The 25410-nt window shown below is 39.1% G+C and overlaps 1 protein-coding gene across 2 annotated transcripts; it reads left to right on the forward strand.

Moving 5' to 3' along the window:
• Positions 1-4837: 4837 nt before the first annotated feature.
• SYT4 (synaptotagmin 4) lies at positions 4838-17192 on the forward strand. 2 transcript variants are annotated; one of them, XM_064642646.1, is made up of 4 exons: positions 4838-5390; positions 8206-9014; positions 10548-10668; positions 13676-17192. In XM_064642646.1, the coding sequence occupies exons 1-4, from the start codon at positions 5357-5359 to the stop codon at positions 13981-13983; spliced, it is 1272 nt and encodes a 423-aa protein (XP_064498716.1). In that variant the 5' UTR covers positions 4838-5356; the 3' UTR covers positions 13984-17192. The 2 variants fall into 2 exon arrangements, with proteins under 2 accessions (XP_064498716.1, XP_064498718.1); XM_064642648.1 differs by having other exon boundaries at positions 5065-5390; positions 8206-9020.
• Positions 17193-25410: the final 8218 nt, after the last annotated feature.

Raw genomic sequence — 25410 nt, forward strand, 5'->3', positions numbered from 1 at the left:
AAAATACGTGAAGCCAAATTCAGTAACAATACAGGGAAGAACAGTAAGTTCCTCTAAGGCCAAATAGGCAGCAAGCTGAGCCTTCAGGTGACAAGTCCAGGGTTGTCTGTGTGTGTGGCACCCAAAGACATGCCTTTAGGCATTTCAGAAGTGTCAAAGGCTGAGAGATGAGACAGGGAGGGATGTTAGCCCCTTTCTACTGCCTAATTGTGGAGCTAACTGAAGTGGAAATTAAGCAGAGTATGACTACATAAATCCTTTGTAGATACCTTTGAAGTTGTTTGACTTTCACAAGCATTGAATGCTCTTCACTCCCCAAAAGCAGGGACTGATATCAGTGCTCTTGCTGAGGTTTTATTATGTAAGCATGACTGGAGGGCTTGATTTTCATAGGTCCCGAATAGTATTAATTAATATCTACAGTTTCGCACTGGGCAACTGCAGAATTCAAAATATATGCTATTTTTGAAAATGTGAAACTGACTTTAAGTTCCAGGGAAACACTCTACAGAGAGGGAAAGGGACTGTTTCCCCAGCTTCGTCTGATACGTATAAATTACTGAGTTTTATTTTTAAATGTTGTTTGACTTTTGGGGTGGGGGAAGCTTGTTTAGAATAAAATTGGGGGTTTTTTGGGGGGTTTTTGGTTTTTTTGTTTGTGATTTATTTTTTTTTTTAGGGAGAGTATTAGGTTTTCTTCACACACAAGCATTGGAATCTAAAGAACAGTGACAGTTCATTAGCAGATGAGGGACCACTTTTTCCAGCCCCATGTTTATTTGAGGACTATCTGCTTCGGGAAGTGTATAGGTTCTGTCGCTAAGCAACCACATTCCCTCTTCTTGGATTAGCAGGAGGATGTTCTGCCCATGCAAGTGCACAGGTAACCTGGTTTTCAGACCACAGAAGGTCTTCCTGTGGTACAGTCAGCCAGATCCCATACTGATATTTTTCAGACTGATCCATTTCACTTCAGTGTGGGCAAAATCTGAACCAGCTCCTTTTAGTGTTCTGTCTCTCAGCCAAAATTTTTTGAGATCACTGTTTGCTGGAAAAAGTAAAGGAATAATACCCGTGAGTGTACCCAGTCCAAGTTTGTACTGAAGAGTCTGTTGGTAACTGTGTGAACTTTTACTGAAGTATACTGGATTTTTTTTTTTTTTAGAACAGAGGGAAATGTGAAGAACTTACAGCCACAAAAGCAGTCATTACTGTTGTGTGGGACTGAACTGAAAGACAGCCATTTAATTGGTTAAGAAACACATGACTATTTTTCCCTCTGGCGACTTGAAGCAGCAGCGAGCTGGGTACATACCTTTGTGTTTGTGCTGCCTACACGGGCGTGCGTTTGTCAGCCGGCGCTGATGGGTCTGAGACGTACACTAGATGGTGCTTGCACAACGCAGGGAGCAAACGTGTGTCTGTCTCAAGATGTGTCAGCAACTCAGCGCTCCACCTCCTCCTCGAGCATTTTCTGTGACGAGCACTCTGTTTTATTAAGTGGAGTCATGTATTAAATACAGAAGGTTCACAAGTGATGCAAGAAAAAAAAGGTTATTCTCTATTTCACTGACCAATGTAATGCAGAGATAAAATAGCTCATCTTCATACTTTTATATATATGTTTGCACATGCTTATGTATATACACAGTCTTGGTAGCTCCAAGTTTCTAAAGACAGAGACCTGGTATTGTAAAACTTTTTTGTATATTGCTTTAAAGTGATACAAATGCACAGAACTGCCATGAAAGTGAGGTCTCTTTATTATATGTTTGCCCAGCACACAGTAGCATTCAAGTCTTAACTAATGTACAAAATTTGGCATCAACTATTATGAATTTTTGAAAAGGAAAATAATTTTTTTTTTAAAAAAAGAGATTTATCTTCCCCATTTCAGAAGCAGAGTCCTTGAAAGAAAAAAGAAAAAAAAGAAAACACCAAATGCTGAAGGAAATTATTTCTGTGAACTATATGAAGACATACAAATTGTGCAAAAGCTTTTTTATATATCCTTGGGACATATGAGAAACAAAGGAGAAGAAAACCTGAATCAATCATTTTTATATTTCCACATGGTACATAAATTATGTATATTTCAACAGAGGAAGTCTTGTGTTTTATTCAAAAATAAAAATAAAAAGCTTCAAAAATTATTGACAATAATTCAACTCTCAACATAATATATATGCTCAACATATCCCAGCTCAAATAGGATAAACACACCACCAAGATGTGCTATATACTGATTCTCAGCCCTTTGTTTTTAAAGTCCAGACATAATAACTTACAGTTATCTAACCCTCCAGTTGAATATGATTAACCTCAAATTTTTTTCAGGATCTTGTTTATTTCAGTCATGTCTGGAGGCTCATATACCTGGAATGTGGTCTCAAGTCAAACGTAATTACCTTCAATGGATGTACATTTAGAGAAAGGTTGGATTTTGGGCAGAGAAAGGGACGTGGATAGCAAGGATGGGGGAAGGAAGAGTGCTAAAAAGAAGAGAGAAGCTTGTGTCGTAATTACTTGGATAGGTGCCAATATGCAAACCCAAAGATTTCAAACCAAATTGTGCTGCCAAAACACACGCCAAAAAAAAAAAAAAAAAAAAGGATCAAGCAACAGTGTCCTCATTCCTGAGTTCATTGTACACCGGGTAAGAGGACCAGTGGTGGCAAGCTATTCTCTGTGCTTTGTTAAATGGAATGAGCTATAAAGGAGATTAGGGTAGTGGATGTGGTTGTTCCTGAAAGGGTTGTGCAGGTGCATACCAAGGCTAAGTTGCTGAAGGTGTAACAGAAGCAGATAAGCACAAACAATACTAACCAACAGATTCTCAACTCTCAGGCACTTTATTCAGCTGCCTTTTGACACTAGCTTGCCGTGTCGACTTGAAGGGAGACTGAGCAAGTTTGCTGATGATACTAAATTAGGAGGAGCTGTTGATTCCCTCAAAGGCAGAGAGGTCCTACAAAGACACCTTGACAAATGAAACAGATGAGCAATCTCCAACCAACCATATGAAGTTCAACAAGGGGAAGTGCCAGATTCTGCACCTGGGATGGGGTAACCTTGGATGTATGGACAGATTGGGAATGAGAGGCTGGAAAGCAGTGTTAGGAAAGTGACTGGGGGTCCTGGTCAATGGCCATGAGTCAGCAGTGCCCTGGCAGCCAGGAGGCCAACCCTGTCCTGGGGGCACCAGGCCCAGCTTCACCAGCCGGGCCAGGGAGGGGATTGTCCTGCTCTGCTCTGCCCTGGGGCGGCCTCACCTCAAATATTGGGGCAGTTTGGGACACCACAATGTAAGAAAGATATTGAGCCATTAGAGAGTGTCCAAAGGAGGGCAACAAAGATGGTGAAGGGCCTTGTGGGAAGGCCGTGTGAGGTCACTGAGGACACTGAGGACACTAGAAGAGGAGACTGAGGGGGGACCTCACTGCAGTTACAACTTCCTGGGGAGGGGAACAGGAGGGACAGGCACTCTGCGGAGACCAGTGACAGAATCCGAGGGAATGGCCTGAAGTTGTGTCAGGACAGATTTAGGTTGGATATTAGGAAAAGATTCTCCCCCTAGAGGGTGGCTGGGCACCCCAGGGGGGTGGTCACAGCACCAAGCCTGGCAGAACTCAAGGAATGTTTGGACAATACTCCCAGGCTCATGGGATTGTCCTGCACAGGGCCAGGAGTTTGACTTGGATGATCCTTGTAGGTTCCTTCTGACTCGAGATATTCTATGGTTCTATGATTCCCTGGTCTTCCTGTTTAATTTTTTAAAACCCCGGGAGCTTCACTGACTTCACTACTTGAAAGTGGGACAAGACATGTTAGTTTCCAACTGGCCAATCATGGAGCAAGATTATGCCAGACTATGGTTGCATCTGGATTTTGTTATTTAGAAAAGCAACAACACCTGTTTCCCATTTATGCAGAAGAATTAGCAGTTGGGCTCCAGACTTGGCTGCTATGTTTCTTTTTGAATCCAGGAGAAGTCAGATGCCAAGTGCTGGCTTTTGCAGCTCTGTTTCACCACCAGGTAGCTTGGGTTATTATATGCTGTGGCAACTCCAGTTACAGGCAGCCCTGCTTTCTTATCCTGTTCCCACCCATTCCTCCTGCCTGCCAGACTGCCCCTGTCACCCCATCATACTCTCAGTTCGCTCTGGGAGACAGACAGCTAAACCAGTAAAATCTAGAAGTATCTAGGTAGTGTCATCTCTTTCCGAGACCTGCAGGAAGGTCAAGAGGATTTCCAAAGTGGGGGATTGAATGTTTTTGTGGGGGTGGACGGTGGGAGGAAGCAGGGAGGAGGCACAGGGACAAGTCACATCCGGAGTTTTCATGACTCAAATTTAGTAAGTGTATCACGTTAGTCATAGGAAAAATGCGTGCCCTGAAGTTGGAGCCCAGGTGTCTGGACCATCTCATGTTGGCATCTCCTTCATGTTGTTGTAACATGTCCAACTGATAGTTAATTAATCAAATAAATAGATTTTCCCCCAGCCAAAGAGGCACACCCACGAATTTCAGAAGGTGCGCTGAATCACAGACATTAGCATTTCACTGTCTGTGTCTGATGGAGGGGGGGAGCTCATAACCTGCAGCAAGGCAGTTAAAATAATCAATGAGTGTGTGTTTAATCCTGAGAAAGGGGAGGGGGGTGGGAGGGAGGGAGAGAGACAGACAGAGAGAGAGAGAGATGAAAGAAGGGAGGGAGGGTGTGGTGGCTGGGGAAGGGGGGGGGGGGCGGAGGGAGGCGGGAAAGGTGCTGATTTCAGCCCTGTAGCGTCAGGATTGCGTCAATTTGGGTTTCAACCACGTCTTCAGTCTCGGAGCAGAGCTACTCAGAAGAGCCAAAACAGGAAGGGAGTTGCAAATCAGTGTGCAAAGGGGAGGACCGAAGGTTCCCCTCCCCCCGCTCCTCCAGTCCCCTCACAGTCTTCTTCTCCACTGTCCCCACTGCTCGTGTCTCTGGGTTTTGGGGAGTTTTCTGCTTTTCTGTTGTTGTTTTTCTTTTCCTCCTTTAATATATAGATTTTTTTTTTTTTTTTTAAACTGAGCTGGAAGACAGTTACTCGGGCGCTGTGAGAGCCGGGGTGATAGCAAGGCAGTGCGTTTGGTGCTCCGGGCAGGTCTCTTGGCATCCGGGGAGGCGGCTCCCCCGCCCCTGGACCGCTGCTCCAGCACCGCGGAGAGCGAATCCAGCACCCCGGACAGAGGCTCCAAGCCCCGGGGAGCAGCTCCAGCACCGCGGAGAGCGGCTCCAGACCTCTTGCCAGTGGCTCCAAGCCCCGGCCAGCGGCTCCAAGCCCCGCGGACAGAGGCTCAGGACCCGCGGGCATCGCACGCCCCCAACATGGCTCCGATCGCCGACACCCGCCAGCAGTTCGGTGAGTGCATCCCGTGCATCCCTGCCCCGGATCCCTTCACTGGGGGACGGGGGCTCTTCCCCTCCCCGACAGAAGAGCAGCCTCCGCTGAGCTACCCAGCGCCTCCCAGCACGCAGCTTCTTGGGAGGAACCTGGTTCCCCCCCACCCATCCCCTCCAGTTCTGTTCCATCTCAGAAGTTGTGTGAATTTTCTTTCTTTCTCTCCCCTCTCTTTCTTCCTCCTCACCCGTTCCCCCCTTCCCCCGGTAAAGTACCGGAAGAGATAAAGAGGTTTGTTGCAGGTGCATTTTTTGGATGAGAGAGATTTGGGGTTGTTTTCCATGTCTTGGTTAAAGTAGCATGCCTCCGGAGTTAAATGATGTAAGTGCATCCTGTGCCACACAGAAAATCTTTGTTCGAGACATTGTTGGAATAACTGTCCTTCCTTCTTTTTTCTTGTTGTAGGTCAATCGTTAGTTAAAGTGAAAGGCAGTCTTGCAAAGGGCATTGCAAAGGAAGATGAAAATACAGGATTTCAGTGTTTTTAGCTGAACAGCTGCATCTTGAGCACATTGGGTTCACTGAGAATAGCAAAGATGACAATGAACTTTTCAGTTTTGTCATTTCTATGCACTGGATGTACTGTGATACCAGAAGTTTCAGAAACAGTCATATAAGTGCATTATAAAATACGTACATAAATTGCTTTACTCAGAGAAGCAGTAAGTAGAAACATTTCTGAACTCTGCTTTGCAAATATTGACTCTAGTGTACATTATATTTGGTCTAGCAGTGGTTTGATTCAAAGATCATTCCACTGACTTAAGTGAAGAGAATCCAGATTTATATCACATAACTGGAATAATAATTTGCCCAAGAATCAATAGGTGATGCTTCCTATTAATGCACTGCCTTGAATGTTAACATTATGAAAACTGCAAGAAATTCAGGTTGCAACGTAACTAGTTGTGAATATAAAAGCATTTTAGTTACCACTTTGTATTCTTTCCTATTCCACCCACTCGATATTTTTAACCACAATTGTGACATCATGGTTTTCTAATTACTTATTTAAGAAAGATAATTAATATTTTAAACATCAAATTGATTTTACCACTGCTTTCAGCAGTTGTAGAATTAAAGTAGAACATAATATCCATTACTATAAAAAGTCTACCATCTCATGAGGAAGTATTGTAAATGTGCAAATCATTCTTAAAAACCCTTAAAGTATTCTGATTAGTTTTCAATTACTTTTAGCCTTCTACTTTTATATCATGTATATTTAAATTTCTGAAGCCCAGGGAGTTCCTGAAACTCAGAGCCATGTGTTTAACTTAGGGAAAATTCTTTTATTTATGTATAAGATTTTCATTAATTTCAGTAAGTTCTTACAATTAAGGATATAGACTGGTACAGCTCGTAGGTGTAAGGAAAGTGACACGAATGTTGTCAGAAGAAATTAATATCCAGGTCTGATCCTTTCTGTGCTGGAACATTATGTCCTACTTTGTTCTGATAGTATTGTTATGGATTTTTTTTTTTTTTTTCTGAATCATCCCACTAAAAAGCAAAGGTATAGTGGCAGTGCATTTTTCTGCCCAACTTTTACCTGGATGGAGCTGATTCGATGATATATACGGGGGGATACTTTTGCTTTACTCATCCGGAATGATCATTTGCAAGAGAACCACAACTGTTACATAATTGCCTTTATGCATAAACAATGTCATTCCATTAATATTCTACTGGACATCCACCGTTGCAGGGAATAAAGATTAAGCTCTGATTGTTACATTGTGGGAGGTTTAAACTCATTTAGTAATGTTACTTATGGGCAAAATTGGATTTCCAATTAGATGTGCTCATTTACCCTTCGATGCATGCTTTGAAGGACTAATGATGCTCTATATGTAAGCAATGTATCCACATGGCAATGGAGGTTGTAAGACTTGTTCAGGTTTCTCTTTATTCAGTTGAAGGATGGGATTCATATTAAGGTAGAAGAGATTTAGTATTTTAGTGTTTCTCTTATATACTCCTAAGAAGTACTGACCCTTTCTGTAAACTCCCCATAAGCTTTGATTCATAGTGTCTTAAATGCAAAGCTTGATGGTTATCAATGATACATATAACAGGTTTTTTTCAGCTTTGAACTCACATGTGACTAACTAATGTCACATCCATCTGGAAAAGACACTTGGTATGTAATTATTCTAAATTTTCTTGATAGACTTCCTCCTGCAAAGTATTGAAAATCCCAGTGAAACTGTTGAGTGCTATAACCTCCAATTAAACTCACTTCTTTCAAGAGATACCTCCAGGCAATTATGGGATCAGACCATAAAAAATGAGTTAATTGAGTGTACAAAGTATTCTAGGAAATAGTATGAAAAGCAGATGATGTATCTATAAGTAATGCATATTTCAGAATATGTTTTATCTAACCAACAAAGCTCCATAAACTCAAAGCTGAAATCTTCTGAGAGCTGGTATTGCTCACAGACATATAAACTCAGAAACCACACACAGAGGCTTGAGATAGTCGAGAAATTGTGAACTGTGATTATTATTAGGATGGGAATAGTATTTTCCTCCCTAACACTCCGTGTGTGGAAAAATACTAGCACAACAAGCATTCCTTAGTGTGGGACTGCACTCTCATGCCTGCAGGTGGCGAGCAATATGTACAATGCAAAGCACTTTCAGTCTGTCGATCCTGCTGCTGTTACCATCTCGTGTCAGTCTGGTTTGCTAAATTAGTACTTTATTAAATATCACACAGAGTCCAAAGCATCACTGCTTATGTGCTTGTTGCTATTTATTTGGTTTGCAGATGAAATTCCTACAGTGGTTGGGATCTTTAGTGCGTTTGGCCTTGTCTTCTCTGTCTCTCTATTTGCTTGGATCTGCTGCCAACGCAAATCTTCCAAATCCAATAAGACCCCTCCATATAAGTTTGTCCATGTTCTGAAGGGGGTTGATATCTACCCTGAGAATCTCAACAGCAAGAAGAAGTTTGGGGCAGATGATAAAAGTGAAGCAAAGAACAAATCAGCAGTGCCAAAGAATTCTCTCCATCTTGACCTGGAGAAGAGAGATCTAAATGGTAACTTCCCCAAAACAACCACAAAAACGCAGAGCTCTCCAGATCTTGACAATGCTTCTCCTAAGCACTTTGCAGAAAGGAAGAAAGATTCAGTATCCCCCGATAGTTTAAAATCCATCACGTCCCTGTCATCTGAAGATAAACAAGACAAGCTAGGAACTCTCTTTTTCTCCTTAGAGTACAACTTTGAGAAAAAGGCATTTGTAGTGAACATCAAAGAAGCTCGTGGACTGCCAGCAATGGATGAGCAGTCAATGACTTCTGATCCCTACATCAAAATGACAATCCTGCCTGAGAAAAAGCACAAAGTGAAAACCAGAGTGCTGAGAAAAACCTTAGATCCAGCTTTCGATGAGACTTTCACGTTCTATGGGATCCCCTACAGCCAAATTCAAGACCTAACACTTCACTTCATGGTCTTGAGCTTTGACAGATTTTCCAGAGATGATGTCATTGGAGAAGTCCTCATTCCCCTCGCTGGAATTGAACTCTCAGAAGGAAGGCTGCTCATGGACAGAGAGATCATCAAAAGAAATGTTAGGGTAACATCTTATTTATTTAAAATTTAAGAATGTTGTGCTAGTGTTAGCTATGATTCTTGGCTAATGCTGCCACCATTTTAGAAAGAAAACTGAAAAAGCTCACCATGTGATTCATGGAGATGCTTTCATAATGGCAGTGTGAGGAAGCCATTACATAAATGCAATCAAAAAAACCATTAAAATGAGCATGTTGCAAGAAATTACTGATGTCCTAAACTCTAATAGTTTATTCAGCTGGTCCAGCAGTTTTAAGTGGACCAATTTATGCCAGGTCAAATGGCCTCAATCTAGACCAATTTGTTTTTAATTGCTTTTAAATGGAAGAATATAAATATTTGTATATTATTCCCTTACTCTTCCCTCCCCTTTTCTATTTGATGTCATTCTTTCCTAAATTTTACTGAAGTCAATGTAAATCTTTAATTTCTACTACATGGGTTGTGTAACAGCCTCTTAAAGAATGTAGGTAGTCTTTAGTTACTGGAATTGGAACCTGTTAGGGACCATACTGTTGATGCAGTAGTCTGTTCGTGCACTTTGGTGCTGTTACTACCTTCTCTCTTGTGAAGTTTGACACAAGCTGCAGCTTTGCTAAAGATAGTAAGACACAAGGGAGAAGCCAAAAACTTACTGAAGTCAATGGCAAAACCTACTGACTTCACTGGGATAAAAATATTTCACACCCTGTTGTCTCATTTCTAAATATAAGGATCATTTACAGCCATCACAGCTGCAAGACAGAAATGCACATGCATCACACACACTTCTCTTAATCTCTACTAAGGAGGTGAAATGTGTATTGACTTTCAATTTGATTGTTTTCAAAGAGCAAGCATACTGCCAAATCAAATAAATGTCTACTAGGCACCATACCTATAACTAATATTGTTATTTTGCAATTCTATCACTATATTACAGCAAATATAACTATATCACTGATCTTTTGTTGATAACTTATTGGATTTTCTGGTAAAGAAAGTACTCCCTTTTCTTGTTTCTCTTGTTTTCCTTCTTCCTGAGAAATAAATTACTGCTAATTCAAATCTAATAATCATAGAGAAATTCTTTGATCTCACCTTTATTTCATGTATATTATACTGCTTTAGAAAGTGTCAGGAACTAACAGCTTGAATCATTCATGTTTAAAATGTTTTACTGAATATTTTTTGTTTACCTTCATTAGATTTCCCCTCTCCAATATATCTATATGGAATTTTGGTTTGGTTAAGATGTTTTTTTGTTTACTGAGTTTTTTTTTCTCAGGATGTAGGATTTCAGTTCTATCCTCTGAAGCTAATGATGCCATGTAAACCTACACTTTCATTTATTTATTATTTATTTTTGTTCAGTCTAATAAGCAATCATAAGAAAAGCTGCAGTAGAGGGAAATTATATTCACTATGTTATATCCTTTTGCATAGTTTTAGAGCATACACTTATGTAACATTTCATAAATCTTCTTAATTCTGTCAATATAATTGCTTACAAATAGTTTTATTTCTTTTTTCTTTGCTTTGCTTTCCTCAGAAGTCATCTGGGCGTGGAGAATTACTGGTGTCTCTCTGTTATCAGTCTACAACAAACACACTCACTGTTGTTGTTTTAAAAGCCAGGCATCTACCTAAATCTGATGTGTCAGGATTATCAGGTAATGGTTTTAATAATGGATGTGCCCTAAGAATATAAAAGAGAATGAGAGAAGACAGCTGAAATGCGGCATTTCAAATCCCATAAATGCAGAAATGGTGTTTCTATTATTTACAGCCTATTCATTTTATTCATATCTAGGTCAACGTTTTATTTTCAGGATATGTATTTTACAAATTTGTTCTTCAATCACACCAAAAAAAGGTGGCATCTGTTAGCAGTGGAAACCAATGAGTTTTTTGATTGTCTTGAACAGAATCCCTCTGCCATAAGTATGAGATGTTGTTTGCAGATACTAAAAGCTTTTATTTATGACAAAAAAATCAGTTTATTTGTGGAAGATCAGTGTTGAATGAGATCATCATATGGTTTATCTCAGCTTTGCACCAAGTAAAGAAACCAGTACATCTGTGTTGAGTTTGGAAAACTGAGCACTAGCATTTTTTTGGCAAGGTGAAAAGGTGAACTATGCCAATGTTGGAAGCAGGCTGTAACACAAAACCCATGCTTTATCATGATCCAAACTTAGGGTGCACTAAGATGGATCAGGTTTTGCCCTCTCTTCTCCTTGACTTATGCCATTTCTCATTCAGAGGAACCTCCATTGAAGCCAATTCTAGAATTGCATTTAGATGCATAGTAAGTCTAGATAACATAATAACAGTATAAAATTTAATGTTAAATATATAAGGATAAGACTAACACACAAAAACAACAGTAGACAACAAAGGACTACTGTAGCACATCTACTGCTGATTCTTTATACAACTGATAGTCTTTCATTTCACAGGATTGTTTGAAAGAAGCAGAAGATGAAGTAGTTTTGGGAAACATTGCATAGTAATTACTACAGCCAATAATACAGTTTTTCTATTTCTCATATCAAGAAATACTCCAATTTATCTAGAAAATCAACCTATTCTGAATCTAAAGCAACAAAGCCATAGATAACTCCCCTCAGGCTCCATTTAAATCCTCCTTCTGATCTCAATTTTGTTCACATATCAGAAGGAGAAAGGATATAAATGGAGCCCAACAACCTACTCTACTGAAAGAGAGCATATGTACTATTAACAATCCATCCCAAAGTCACATGAGAAGTTGGAGGTTCCATGAAGACAGTGTGACAGCAAGCTGATCTCAACAGACCAAGCCTGGCTAAGGTTTATACAGGCAGGATAACAGATTGATTAAAAAAACTGCTCACAACAACCACCTGGACCCCATAGAATATCCAAACTACACATTTGTTTACTGCACCTCTTACCAGTAAAGCTATACATTTTTTTGCTCTTTCTACTTCCCTCAGTGGAGCCTTGCTAACCATAATGGAAATTTAGTATTTCTACAGTATTACTATAGTATTTCTACCTGGACACCTACTTCATTTAGGCAGTTCCTCATTGTTTTCTGTTCATCCATAAGGCCAGGTTCATAAGATATTTGGGTGTCAGCAGTATACTGCACTCAGGACAGTTATTATTTCCTCTGTAACTTTCCCCTCATCCCAACATTAACCTTGGACAAAGAAGAGGATGAAATAGTGTTTCTATGGGATAGACCAAACAATTGCATAATTTAACCTCCCTAGAAAGAGGGATTTTTTTGTTTTTACTCAGAAGCTGTTCCATTTTCACAATCTCCTTGGTTTCCTTGGTCACTGGTGTTGAGGTCTCCTAACAGACCTAATGAAATCAAGTGGAACACTCCGGAACTTATCTAGTACCTTGTCAGAGACAGCAGTCAGAAAATGTCCTTTAAAAAGAAATGAAAAATAGTGTGAATCATCTGATGGATATTGATTTTGATATTTTTAATGTTTGTGGGACACATATTAATTTCAAAACCAATGAACATTTTCATCACATGAAGCTTTATTTCTGATATGTTTATTATGGTGATGGAGTATGAAAGTGAAGAGGTATTGTGTTTTACCCCACTTCTGGTAGACTGCTTTAAGTTCAAAGAAAAAAATACCTTTTAATCATCTAACTATTTCAGTCTGATGACTCCGACATAACATTTGTAAATACAGGTCAGTTTTAATATTACTTTTTCTAAAAAAGTGTTCAACTATTCTTGATAGTTAACTGGGTAATCGTTTACAAAGAATATCGTCTTTGACTGAGTCCAATAAGAAAGATTTTGTACTACATCACTGCACCATGAGAACCTGGAAACAGGCCCACATTTGCACTGAATAAATGCCAAGGTACTTGAAAGCAACGGTTTTTAAAATGTTCTATAGAATTCCTCTGAAAGAAGAAATATGGCCATTGTTGAAGACAACAACGAGGGAATCTCACAATAATTGAATAATTATAGGGAACATAAACAATCAAAGTTGTTTGACAGCTGAAAAAATGGACATTTTCCTTTCCCTTATTCAATAATAGTAGAGCACAAATATAGAGTCAAATACATATCTTAACAACAGACATACCATTACACTTAAAGTTTTGTGTCAAATTTGTTCAATAACAATCTGTGGCAGCAATTTAATCAAGCTAATTGACTTTGGTAGAACCACAGCAGAAATATCACATCCATTTTTCCATTCTCTCAGCAAAAGTTTATTATCTTCTTTTTGAGGCTTTTCTTTGCATGAGTCTTGTTATCACTGATGGTAAAATGTGTGTAAAGCAGATTTCTGTTACACATAAATATGTAATGATACATATTCTTCAGAGTCTCTCAGAAATTTGTTAAAGGGTTAAAGGACTATGGGACAGGATTTATCTCAGAAAGGAGACACCTGCATTTGATCACAGTCTAAACTTCACTGGCTGTCTTGGTCATATCTTTGGTGACCGTAAAGGGACATCGAAGGGGTAATTCAGCTGTAAACAAAAAGATTGGATGAGATGAATCACCTTTCATAGCTTGAAACATCTACTCATTGTGATGTAATTACAGTGGATAGTTATGGAATTTACCATTAATTAGATGGAAGAATTTCTAAACAGCACTCTTCAATATCTCACCTGTGTTCTTTTTTTTCATTTCAGACCCTTATGTCAAAGTGAACCTGTACCACGCTAAGAAGAGAATTTCTAAAAAGAAAACCCATGTGAAGAAGTGCACCCCCAACGCAGTGTTCAATGAATTGTTTGTCTTTGATATTCCTTGCGAGGGCCTTGATGATATCAGCATTGAATTTCTGGTTTTAGATTCAGATAGGGGGTCAAGGAATGAGGTCATTGGCCGGTTAACTTTGGGATCTTCAGCGGAAGGAACAGGCGGAGAGCACTGGAAAGAAATTTGCGAATATCCTAGGAGACAAATTGCCAAATGGCATATGTTATGTGATGGTTAGCAGCTTAGAGAGGGATTGGAACTTTTAAAACTATATATATTTCCATAGGCAAGGAGCAATTTTTTTTCTTTGCTATGTATAATTATGAGCTTTTAATTACAAGACCTTTTTTTTTTTTGGGTGGGGGGGTTGAAATAAAACTGAATTGAATTATCAGAACAGAAGGTAACTAAATTTTCACAGTAAATAACAGAATTTCTGTATCATTAGACTTTAGCATAATGGGATCAGATTCATATTATTCTAGAGTTTAAATAGGCTGTAACTTCTGAAGCACTATGAACTTCAATAGGAACAGACTATATTTTATGAAAAAGTCACTGGAAACTTTATTATTACTGTTATATAGAAGAAGATAACCTCATTATAATATAGCACTAGCTTTGAAAAACCCACCTATGGCTTATTGATAAGGGGATGAATTTATAAAAGCCATGGGGAATGAGGGTGAGTAGGAGGGGAATTCCTTCTGCTCCTCCACCAAATCCTTCTTTTATGAAACTTTAATTACTGTTTGTAAGTTTTGGTTATTTATACTTTGATCATCCCAAAGAATGAAGAGATTTTCAACATTTTGTTTTACATATCACCCCACGTGCAACTAATTGTTTTATGTGTGGAAATACTACATCATTATTTACACTTGGATTTTTTAATATGTATTTATATAATTTGTTGTATTACAGTGACCAAAATAGATTCATTTTTCAAATTGTTGAGCAAGTTAACAAACATTTTTTTGTTTAAAGGGCTCCTTTACGGGTGACTGTACATGTTACAGTATAGCTAGAATTTGGGGTTTGATATGGCTTGTATTTTTTTCCTCTAGGTAGGATTACACTTTAAACATTTCAAGCCATAGAAAAACAATTCTGTTGAGCTGAGGTAACACACAGGATATTACAGTCAATGACTTTTCACCAATTATTTTTTAATCATTCAATAGTACTTAAAGAAAAGCTGTTTCTTTTTGTTTGTTTCATTAAAGAATTAAAAAATAGTGAAACAGAGAACAAAACCTTATTCTGCTGTTTAACTTCCTGAATTGTAATAAATGTCATTACAGTCAGTACCAATATACTGACTGTATATTGTATTTAAAGCATTTTTAAAACTTTTGCAGAATAGGAAATCAAGCTCACATTATAATTTCTCAAGTATTATGTAGGCAAAGTACTTGGAAAGTGCTTTTCACTTAGATTATGTGAATTAATGTACATTACTGACTGTACTGAAAATTGGTGGTGGTGGTAAGGGAAAATAACATTCTGATTTCATATCAGCATGACATAAGTCTACTTAAATTTAAACTGTGTCAGGCTGGGGAAATAGCAAGTGTAACTATAACAAATATACAAGTAAAGCATTTAGACCTGTGAAAGTTAGTCTTGGTCACACCAGATAGGTTTTTAGGTTGTCAGAACTATAGCACAACTATAAGCAGATTATTTCCTATGGTTTGTACACTAATTTCTGATACAGAATTGTTTGCAAACATTAGTCCTGCTTCATTTTCAATTACAATATATATAAAGAAGAAGATAATGATGTTAGTTGTTGACATAAGAAGGATTTTAAAAGTGAAAAACCATTTTCAGTATTTTTGCATCTGTCATTTTGTCATGTGTAGTCCCATTGAAGTAAATGAGACTCTTTGGGAATTAAGGTATTGCTCAATGTGAGTAAAGGTAGCAGGATGGGCATGCCAGGTTTAAAAAAACCACAAACATACATTGAATGTCAAACTACTTTCATTAAACAACAGACTTAGGTCCTATTAAAAACTATTGGGGATTTGTTGTCTACTTTACCTGTTCTCATATGGCCAAACTATGTTTGCAGGAAAGGACACTGAAATATGAAATATGCAAGTAGACAAATAGTACTGGAAGAATTCCATTGAGGTTCTTCCAGGTTTTGTGTCAGTATTTTCTCCAGTTTTTGAGAATGTGTTTGATACAACAGTGTTTATAGATTTCTGTAAAAATACATTTTCAAAATAACATAAACATGCTTTTTATGATAATGCTCAATGTAAAAATATTGCGTATTGTATGTATAAAGGAGAGGAATCTTTTTTGATTATTTCTTTAGAAAGTTGATTAACTGCTTAAGGGCTAGAGTTTGCCAGCCACATTCAAGCAGAACTAATCCAAAGCCACCAAGTGAAAGGAAAGATGCCCACAGGCTTCAGAGGGGTTTGAAGTGCATTCACAGAGCAAAACTCTTCTTCTGAGTCAACCCAGCAGTGTCACTGGGACCATGGATAAGGATAGATAAGGGGATACCGTTTGATCCAATGGAGACTGGGAGAGTTTAAGTTCAGTATCACACAACCAGAGTTGCTACAATTTCTAGTAAGGAAAGAACTATACTGAAAGTGATTGCATGAAAGAGAGTGGGACAGCTTGTAACTAACAAGAGATGGAGGTTTTGTATATTGGCCCATAAGTAGTACATTATGTCTAAAAATCAGATGACAGGACTCATCTGTCTCCAATGGAAACAAAATACAACAATAAGAGATAATAGTTCCATCTTTCTGAATTAAAGCTGGGCTGTGACCATCTTTCATTTTGCATCCAACAAGTCGTCATCAATTTTTTCTTAATTTTTTTTTTCTTTTGAGTTTCTGTAGCAGCTTGAGGGTTAATATTTCTACCAGCTAAATGCAGTTCTTGCTGGGGGATGGGGGGGAAGCAACAGACGAGGGAAGAAAGACACTTTTATCAAATCTAAAATACCCTGTAAATAGATTTGAGTTTTTTTTTTTTTTTCCACTTGAAGCAATGTTTAGCTTGGAAAGTTGAGTAAAGACGACTTGTAACTCATTTTAAACCAGACAAGGCAGGAGCGAATGTAGACCTGTACTGAGATGAGAAATTCTGCTGTTTTATAAAGTATTCAATTCTCATTGTGAATATCTTGAACTCTGTTAAGGATACTGTACTGTATTAAACATGTAAAAAATGATGTTTGTCTAAGTAGCTTACAAAAATAATAACTCCTTGAATGGGAGACTACTCATGTCTGGAGATCTGTCGTAACTAAATACCTGATTCGTTATGGTGTTGTAACTTAATAGAAGCTATTCAAGAGGAAGCATGGTGTATGAGATTTTGTAAGTTATTTGTGCTGGTTCTGTATGTTGTGCCATCTGTGTAAGACAAGAATAAACTGCTGCTTTTGTTCATCCCATCCTAAAATAACTATCCCGCCAATGTATCTTTTCCAGAGATTTTGTCTATTTTTTGTGTTCATGGTCTACTTTCTCATGTTATATCAAAAAAAAATTGACTTGCAACATCTTCCTCTTCTCACAGAGGTGGATTAGACTTGTTCTACCAAACACTACCCATGCATATCACATGTTCTTTATTCCTAGCTGCTTGCTGCATACTTATATTAGTCTTGGGTTGTACTGTACACTCAGACTATAACCTGGAACATAGCCCTACATGGACTAATATACAGATGTAAGAAAGATTGAATTCTGATATATTAGGTGGAAGAAACAAAATTCAAGTCACATTATCTTGCTGTCATTTTAGTTGTTTTCTGGAAGCAAAAAATATCCCCATGTCTATCAGATGGTGTGACTTCCTTTAGAAAAGGAATTCATGTCAGGAACCAGCTTTTCAGATGAGTTTGGAAGTTATGGTAGAGAAAGCATTCATTCAACTGCTGTACACAAATACAAAGTTTGATTCTGTGGTCTCTAAGCTTATTAGGGTATTCACCAGCACAGAACCAAAAACTAGAGAAGGAAGAATGCAACTGCAGCTGGGATACACACTGCCATTTAATGACTACCATTATGAGCCTACAACCAGTCAACTGGAAGAGATCCCTGATCTTTTTCACAGAAATCAATTACAGTATCCACTAGCCAAATGCATGAAATGGAACCTCTTGCATGGTTATAAGGGGCTTACAGAAAAGTGTTAAACCTCAGGGATTTGTCCTCCACAGAAGAAGAGGAGATCTGTAAGCCCCTTCTATTTTTACAGCATCATGAATAGCAACATGCTACACACACAGTAAAAATACATATCCACAGATGCCTATGAACAACACTTATCCTAAAATGAGATTCAAATATGTTCTATGTAAAGCTGCTACCTTCTTATCTGCTCTCTGCCTTATGATGCCTCATGAAGGTGCTGAACAGCTCATGGCACTCTTGTGGCTGCTGTAACTGGCATTGACATTTGCTTTGCTGCTGGTGATCACTGTTTGGTGCTGCAAAGCCCTTTGGCATACTGAGACCACTGCTCCACCTTCACCCAGTAATCCTGCCCAGCCCTGTGGGGAAGGGCTGTGTCTCAGCACACTGTATTGCTCCGACTCCTGTGTCTGTTCTGCAGCCTTGAGCTTGGTCCTCTTGCGTAAAGTACCAAACTTCTCCAGCAGCAGCACAAACCCAACAGGAACTTCCAGCATTAGAAGCCCAGAACTATCGTTGCATGCATGCTCAGAGACCGTCACTGGTCAGCCTATTAGACATCTGCCTATTTGAACTTCACTGCTGATGGGGGCCCCTCTGTTCATAGTCCCTGTGGTGTCCTGAGAAGTCCTTCCCCAGCCACCCCTCCACAGCCATTCCCAAAATGTTGCTCCAGGCTGAGGCCTTCCTCCCCGGTCTCATATCTGGACGTTGAAACACTCACCAGTTGCTGGCATGTGCCATGGCCCACCCTCACTACTCCCAAAGCTGCAGCAGCCCCAGCCACAGAACTTACAGAAGTCATAAAACTTCTGGAAAGGTATACTTGTTTCTCTTTAAAAGTTCAGGATGTCACTCACCCTGCAGGTCCAGTGGGGTTTCTTGCTATGAATCTTTCTGACAGTAACATGCTCTTAGGCCATTAAAGAACAGGTTGAGTCTGACTGGGTTTGTTTTTTTGTAAGCGGACATTTTGGCATGGAATTTGGGTTTAAGTGAAACATACAGGAATGCAAGGTCCCACTGGGTGACAGGTAAGTACTGTAGGCTGTTATTGAGAGCAGCCTCACTAGGGCTGTGGTTGTACACAGGGCCGAGACAGTAGTTGTGTGCAGGAGTTCTGAGTCATAGAGTTCTGGATTGTGAGATAAATTAGAATAGATTGTTTGCAATGTTAAGTTAATGTTGGAAAAAGATCCCTGTCTTTCTTCTGTGTAAGAAGTACCGTGTCATGAAAGGCTCTATTCTAACAAAACAGAACAAAATAAGAATAAAAGAAAAAAAAAGGCATAAAATTCAACTTGAAGAAGTTCAAAATGTACAAAGAACCATGGTAAGATAATTTTCTTTGGAAATTGCAGGTGAAAAAGCATAATTTTACAACAATATCATTGCTGTTACAGTTCTTTTTTCCAGCCAGCTAAGGGTGCTGTACGGTGGCTGTGATATTTAATTTAGTCTTGAAGACAACCACGGGGATAACCACAAATTTTCTCTGACAGATGCTCTAAATATTTTACATGACTCAGAAAACACCACTGTTTTAATGGAAACAAGTAAGAAGTGTTTCACAGCATCGCTTACAATATTGATTACACCTCTGTAATACTGAAATTGACTTCAGGATAGTGTGAATGGAAATTTTGGCTGGACAATAGCAGATGGACAGGGAAATCTCTGAATGTCTGCATCTGAAGTGCCTCTCTATATTGATTTGTAGGGCAAATAAACAGTATTATAGCCTCAATTTTCCTTACAGTATCATGGGATAAAGCTTAACAACATCAATATAGATACTAACTTTTGTTATGAATTATTATTTTTGTTGTTCTCTGGGGCTGTAATGCTGCTCTGGGGACTGCATTTTCGTGAGATAAATCCCTCAGAGCTGAGTGCTCAAATGGATATATAGGGAGAAGAAAATAGATGTGAATCACAAATAGGCATATAACAATACAAAATTATCCCAGGCTAAAATCAGAAGTTATATTAAACAGCAATAAAAATTATAGATAAGTAAATCAGTTTGAAGTGCACATTAGCAAAATGCCAGCAGAGAAAAAGAGGTAGAAGTCTAATACTTTTTCAGAACTAGCAAACATAAGGTATAGTTTGCCTCTGATACACCTTTATAAGTTATATGAGGAGCAGCTGAGGGAGCTGGAGAGGCTCATCCTGGAGAAAAAGAGACTCAAGGGGGACCTTCTTGCTCTCTACAACTCACTGACAGGTTGGGGTTGGGCTCTGCTCCCAGGCAATGAGTGACAGAATGAGAGGACACGGCCACAAGCTGCAGCAGGAGAGGTTCAGATTTGTAGTGAGGCAGCTTTGACCTTGAGCTACAGCTGTGGCCTGGCAAAGGAACAAGTAAAACCTCATTAATGAAGAAAGTGTGAGAAAGAGAAAAAAAACAGATGCAGACAGAAGAATGTGTTTGGATATGAGAAGAGGTGACAGTGACCTGTCAGGAGACAGGATGGGACACGTGCACAGAAACTGGAGACCAATTAGTGATGAGACACAGACGTGTGAACAAGAACACTTAACCAATGACATATATTATATTAGCGCGTGGACAGAGGAAAAGCAGATAAAAAGAACAGGTTTGTTTGTAAAAAATCTTTTGCCTGCCAACCTGCAGTCTGAGAACATCATGTAGGCCACTGTCACAGATTGGACATCAGGAAAAATTTCCTCACAGTAAAGGTTGTTAAACATTGGAAAGGGCTGTCCAGGGAGGTGGTGGAGTCACCCCTCTGGAGATGTTCAAGAAACAACTCAATGCTATGGTCTAGTTGACAAGGTGGTGATAGGTCCAAGGTTGGACTTGATGACCTTGGAGGTCTTTTCCAACCTAAATGATTCAATAATTCTTTGATTTTGTGATTTCTGTTGTGTTTTTTTTTTTTCTCTTAATCACCCAGTAAAAGCACCATACTCTTATTTTAGCCTTCTCTGATACACATCAGTTAATGGTCATTTGTTCTAACTTTAAGTTCATTGGGTATGATTGGTGTTGCACTGACTTTGAACAAGGGCTAAAAGGGTTGAATATTGCATTACTTTATATTTACAAAAATTGTCTGAAGAACTGCCGAGGTTTCACTGTTAGGAAACACTTGGGAACAAGGCTGATGTTGTCAGGTTTGGACTGATATGATGATACCAGGAAGCTTAGTTTGTCACGAGTGTTCCTCTGCCCTGCAGCGAAAGCACTTTGCTTTCATTCCTGGTTAGAAGAATGAAAGAGGGAAGTTTTGAGCAGGGCTACTTTCAGAACAAGCTGCTTTGTTTACTGCTCTGCTCCATTACTTGTTACTTTCTTATTTGTCAAACCTTAGTTTTGCTGCCCTAACAGACCCTTTTCATAAGTATGAACTGATGACAAGCAGCCCTACCGAGAAGGACCTGACGTGCTGGTGGATGAGAGGCTGGACATGACCCAGCTGTGTGTGCTGGAAGACCAGAGAGTCAACTGTATCCTGAGCTGCATCAAAAGCATTCTGGACAGCATGCTGAGGGAGGAAATTTTCCCCCTCTGCTCTGCTCTGCTCTCATGAGACCTCACTTTGAGTACTCTTTCCAGCTTTGGGAAACCCCAACATAGAAAAGGTATCAACTTTTGTTGGAGCAAGTCCAGAGCAGTTCACCAAAATGATTAGAGGGGTGGAGCACCTCTGCTGTGGGGAAAGGCTGAGAGAGTTGGGATAGTTCAGCCTGGAGAAGAAAAGGCTTCAGGGTGACCTAATTGCAGTCTTTCAGTACTTGAAGGGACCTTGCAAGAAGGATGGAGACAGACTATTTACAAGGTCATGTAGGGACAGTACAAGGGGAATGGCTTCAAATTAAAGATTTAGATTAGATATTAGGAAAAAAATTCTTTACTCTGAGAGTGGAGAGGCCCTGGTACAGGTTACCCAGAGAAGCTGTGACTGCTAGATCCCTGGAAGTGTTCAAGGTCAGGTTGGATGGGGCTTGGAGCAACATGGGAGAGTGGAAGGTGTCCCTGCCCATGGCAGGGTGTTGGAACAAGGCGATCTTTAAAGTCCCTTCCAACCCAAACCATTCTATGATTCACAGACAGCCTACAACTTAACAGACAACCTACATATGTTACTACCCCTGCACCCATTTCCAATAGTCGTGGTTCTGCTACATCCGCGACCAAATTTGGAATTTCTGATACAGTTACCTAGGTAACTGAATCCACACAGGCTTTTATTGATAGTTTCTCTTGGAAATGGCTGGCACTGCAAAATTTGACTCACGCAAAAGTCTCCAATGCTTCCCTCTGTGAAAGTGAGGTGTTTCTGACTATAACTGTCACTCAACCTTCCCTCCCTCATAGTGCTTTCTGTGACTTTTTTTCCTCCTGTTACATCACCATTGGTCATGTTCAGCAATTTCTTAAGTTGTGCTCAGTAGTTTTCTTGTTGAGTTGGCTAAGTCACTGGTTAACTGTTTGACTGTGGTCCTCATGTGTTCATATATTTTTGAAGGATAGAAACTAAAGTTCAAGAATTAGTACTGAATTGTTGGAATTCAATATCCAATGTATCTGCATTAAACAAGTAGATAGTTTATTTCCCCTTTGCACTAAGGGTTGATATTTTAGCTCCTATTTAGGGTCAGACAAGAATCTGCATGGGTGAGGGTCCTGGATGAGACTGGTTAGGGCCATTAAGAGCCCTGAGAGGTACCCTGAGAGGCATTTTACACACCTCTATAATATCTCTTAGTACTTCATTTCAGTGGGCCAAATTGTGCCAGTCTTGAAGCTTTCTTAAGCCTGTCCTTGTTGAATTATGTTTATTACCTTATTCTTAATTTGGATTAACTCTGTTACCTCACAGTTAATGCAGAGATTCTGAAAAAGATACATTCTTTACTATAACATATTTGACAGCAGAATTCTCTTTTCTATCTGTCTCCTACAGACAACATTACAGAGCCAGAGGCTGAGATACAAATAGTCCTTCAATACTCAGTGGTTGCACAAAGCTGAGTTGGTTGCACAACCAGAAAATCTGGTTGCACAAAGCTGGGGCAACTTTGAGGTTTCACAAATTAAACTTTAACTGTCTCTGCTAAAAACTATAAAAATGCAGCCTGACTGCTGGACCTGCCTCTGTCCCGAGGGGTCCTGCTCTTTGCCCATGGAGGCAAGCTTCACAAGGCATTCTGCTGGAGACAACCTTCTGAGTGGAAAAGGATTGTTACCAAAATCATAAGAAGCTCATAAAATGTATTCTGAGGATAGAAAATTTTACTGTGATTATTTTCCACTTTAGATGACCAGTACGGTCTGTGGAAAGAAAACAGTTTTCACAGACCTTTAAGACAGTTATTTAGATCTAAATTGAAGCAGGAGAGTTAGGATTTTTTAATGTCTGTTACATTAATTGAATAATCAATGAATTTATGAATTGGAGAATGCTCTTTGAAGTTGTTAATCTGCCTCAGATTCAGGTAAATATTCTACCTCTGATTTCATGGGGTACTTAGAGAGACATTACTTACCATGACCCCCTTCCTTTAACCTAATAATAATTAATAAGAATTAGAAGCAGACAAAGATATGACTCTTAGGGACAAAGTTTAGTTGTGGACTTAACAGTCCTAGGGGAAGAGTTGAACTTGATGACCTTAAAGGTCTTTTTCAACCTAGGTTATTTTATGGTTCTGAGATGAATGTCTTGGTGCAGAAAAGCAGTACAGTCTAAGGTTCCTGTGAGCTGAGAAAATAGTTTAATTCACAGCAAGTTAAAAAATGCAAACCAAACCAAGCAAACAAGCAAATAAACAAACAAAAAAAAAACAACCCACCAAACCTAAACCAAAACAAACAAAAGAAAAAGCACAATCCAAAAAACTCAAACCAACTTTCTTGGAGTACTTAGTTCAGAACAGAGAGTAAAATCAGATTACATTCAAGATTGTTTCTAGTCTTTAGAAACCAAAGTAACAAAAAGATCATGGTGGCTTCGGAGTTTCTTCTTTAGAAAATTAAATATATGATCTTTTGAAGGTAGAGGCTATTGTAAGTGTGTTATACAAAGTGTAAATTGGTAGATGATACATCTCCAGGCTCAAGATAAGCATTGACCCCAAATACCCTAGTATTTTATTCTTGGTTACATCTGGGTGTGTGCATAATCCTTAGGGAAAAGAACACAAGTAAATGGTGGGGAATTATCCCCAGCATTCATATATGTGTAATATGCATGCACCTGATGGTCTCTATTTTATTCTGACAATGACTCTGAATGTTTTCCAGAAACGTGATGGGTGAGTCTGTTCTCAATGGGAAAAAGATGTTAATGCTTTTTAAAGTTCAGTGAAAGAACAATTGCAAGCCATATGTAGATGAGTATTTCTAAAAATTGCTGTGAAAGTGATCAAGCTGGAACTTGTGCTTGCCTGGCATTTTTTGCCCTCTCAATGATAATTTGCAACTAAGAAATGTAAGAGAGTTATGATACCCAGAGCTAAGAAATAGCTGCAAAAAGATTATACTGTCAGCCAGCATCAATTATTATGATTAAAACCTGATGCAATAATAATGCCTGTCCTAGAATCCCCTTGACAATAACTTTTTTATGTATACATGGCACTGAAAAATTGCATTCACAAAGACAACGGAATTTGCCCTTTGCCTAAATCTACAATATATAATACCTATATAAAGCAGGCAATGCTTGATATGAATCCTCTCTGAAATATGGTCCATAAAACCAATACAAAACAGAAATAAAGTCAATGCAACTAAAATATTTACAGTCAGTCATTTAGGTCTATAATACCAATTTCCTAATTGTTTTCTGCTTTTTTTTGTGTTAAATGCCAAAACTGGCCTACAGTGCTGAATGAATGAGAGAATGATGATACCATACCTAGGGCTTGTGTCACTTTTATTCTGTGTAATAAATTCTAATGAAATACATATTATCTGAAGTGGTGTTTGCTATCTGAGCTGAAAACAGACATGGTCTCTCACAATTTTCACATTATAATACACATTATAATATATGTGCTTCATACTTCTGGGTTTTTTCCTCTTTGTGATTAAAAAAATCTAAAAATGATATCTTGCCCATCCTCTTCTGGACACATAAGTCAGCCTGTTTTTCCGATTCCTGATGACATCAAGGTGCAGGAATTGCTCTGAACTCAAGAAAACTCGGTGGAAGGTAATTCCCTCTAAAGCAGCCATGCAGTTGGCAGCCTGTGAATGGGGCAGTTGACTTCTGCCTGTTGCAATCAGTCCACTACAGCATCTGGTCTGGCATCTTGCCTGTCAGGACAAATGCTGCCACTTGGGCTAATTTCCTGGACAAACACAGGAAAAGTTGTGCTCAGCCAGAACACAGACCACACAGTCAGCAGGAGGTGAAGACACTGGAGCACAGGTCTGATGAGGAGCAGCTGAGGGAGCTGGGGGGGCTCAACCTGGAGAAAAAGAGGCTCAGGAAGGACCTCAT

The sequence above is a fragment of the Pseudopipra pipra genome, chromosome Z (genome assembly GCF_036250125.1).
Source record: "Pseudopipra pipra isolate bDixPip1 chromosome Z, bDixPip1.hap1, whole genome shotgun sequence".
NCBI lineage: Eukaryota > Metazoa > Chordata > Aves > Passeriformes > Pipridae > Pseudopipra > Pseudopipra pipra.

Excerpts from the sequence above, each read along its gene's own strand:
- SYT4 (XM_064642648.1), top strand. The coding sequence starts at position 5,357 with ATGGCTCCGATCGCCGACACCCGCCAGCAGTTCG. Across the intron at positions 5,391-8,205 it reads CGACACCCGCCAGCAGTTCG|ATGAAATTCCTACAGTGGTT; the intron begins GTGAGTGCATCC and ends TTTGGTTTGCAG. Across the intron at positions 9,021-10,547 it reads TCATCAAAAGAAATGTTAGG|AAGTCATCTGGGCGTGGAGA; the intron begins GTAACATCTTAT and ends TGCTTTCCTCAG.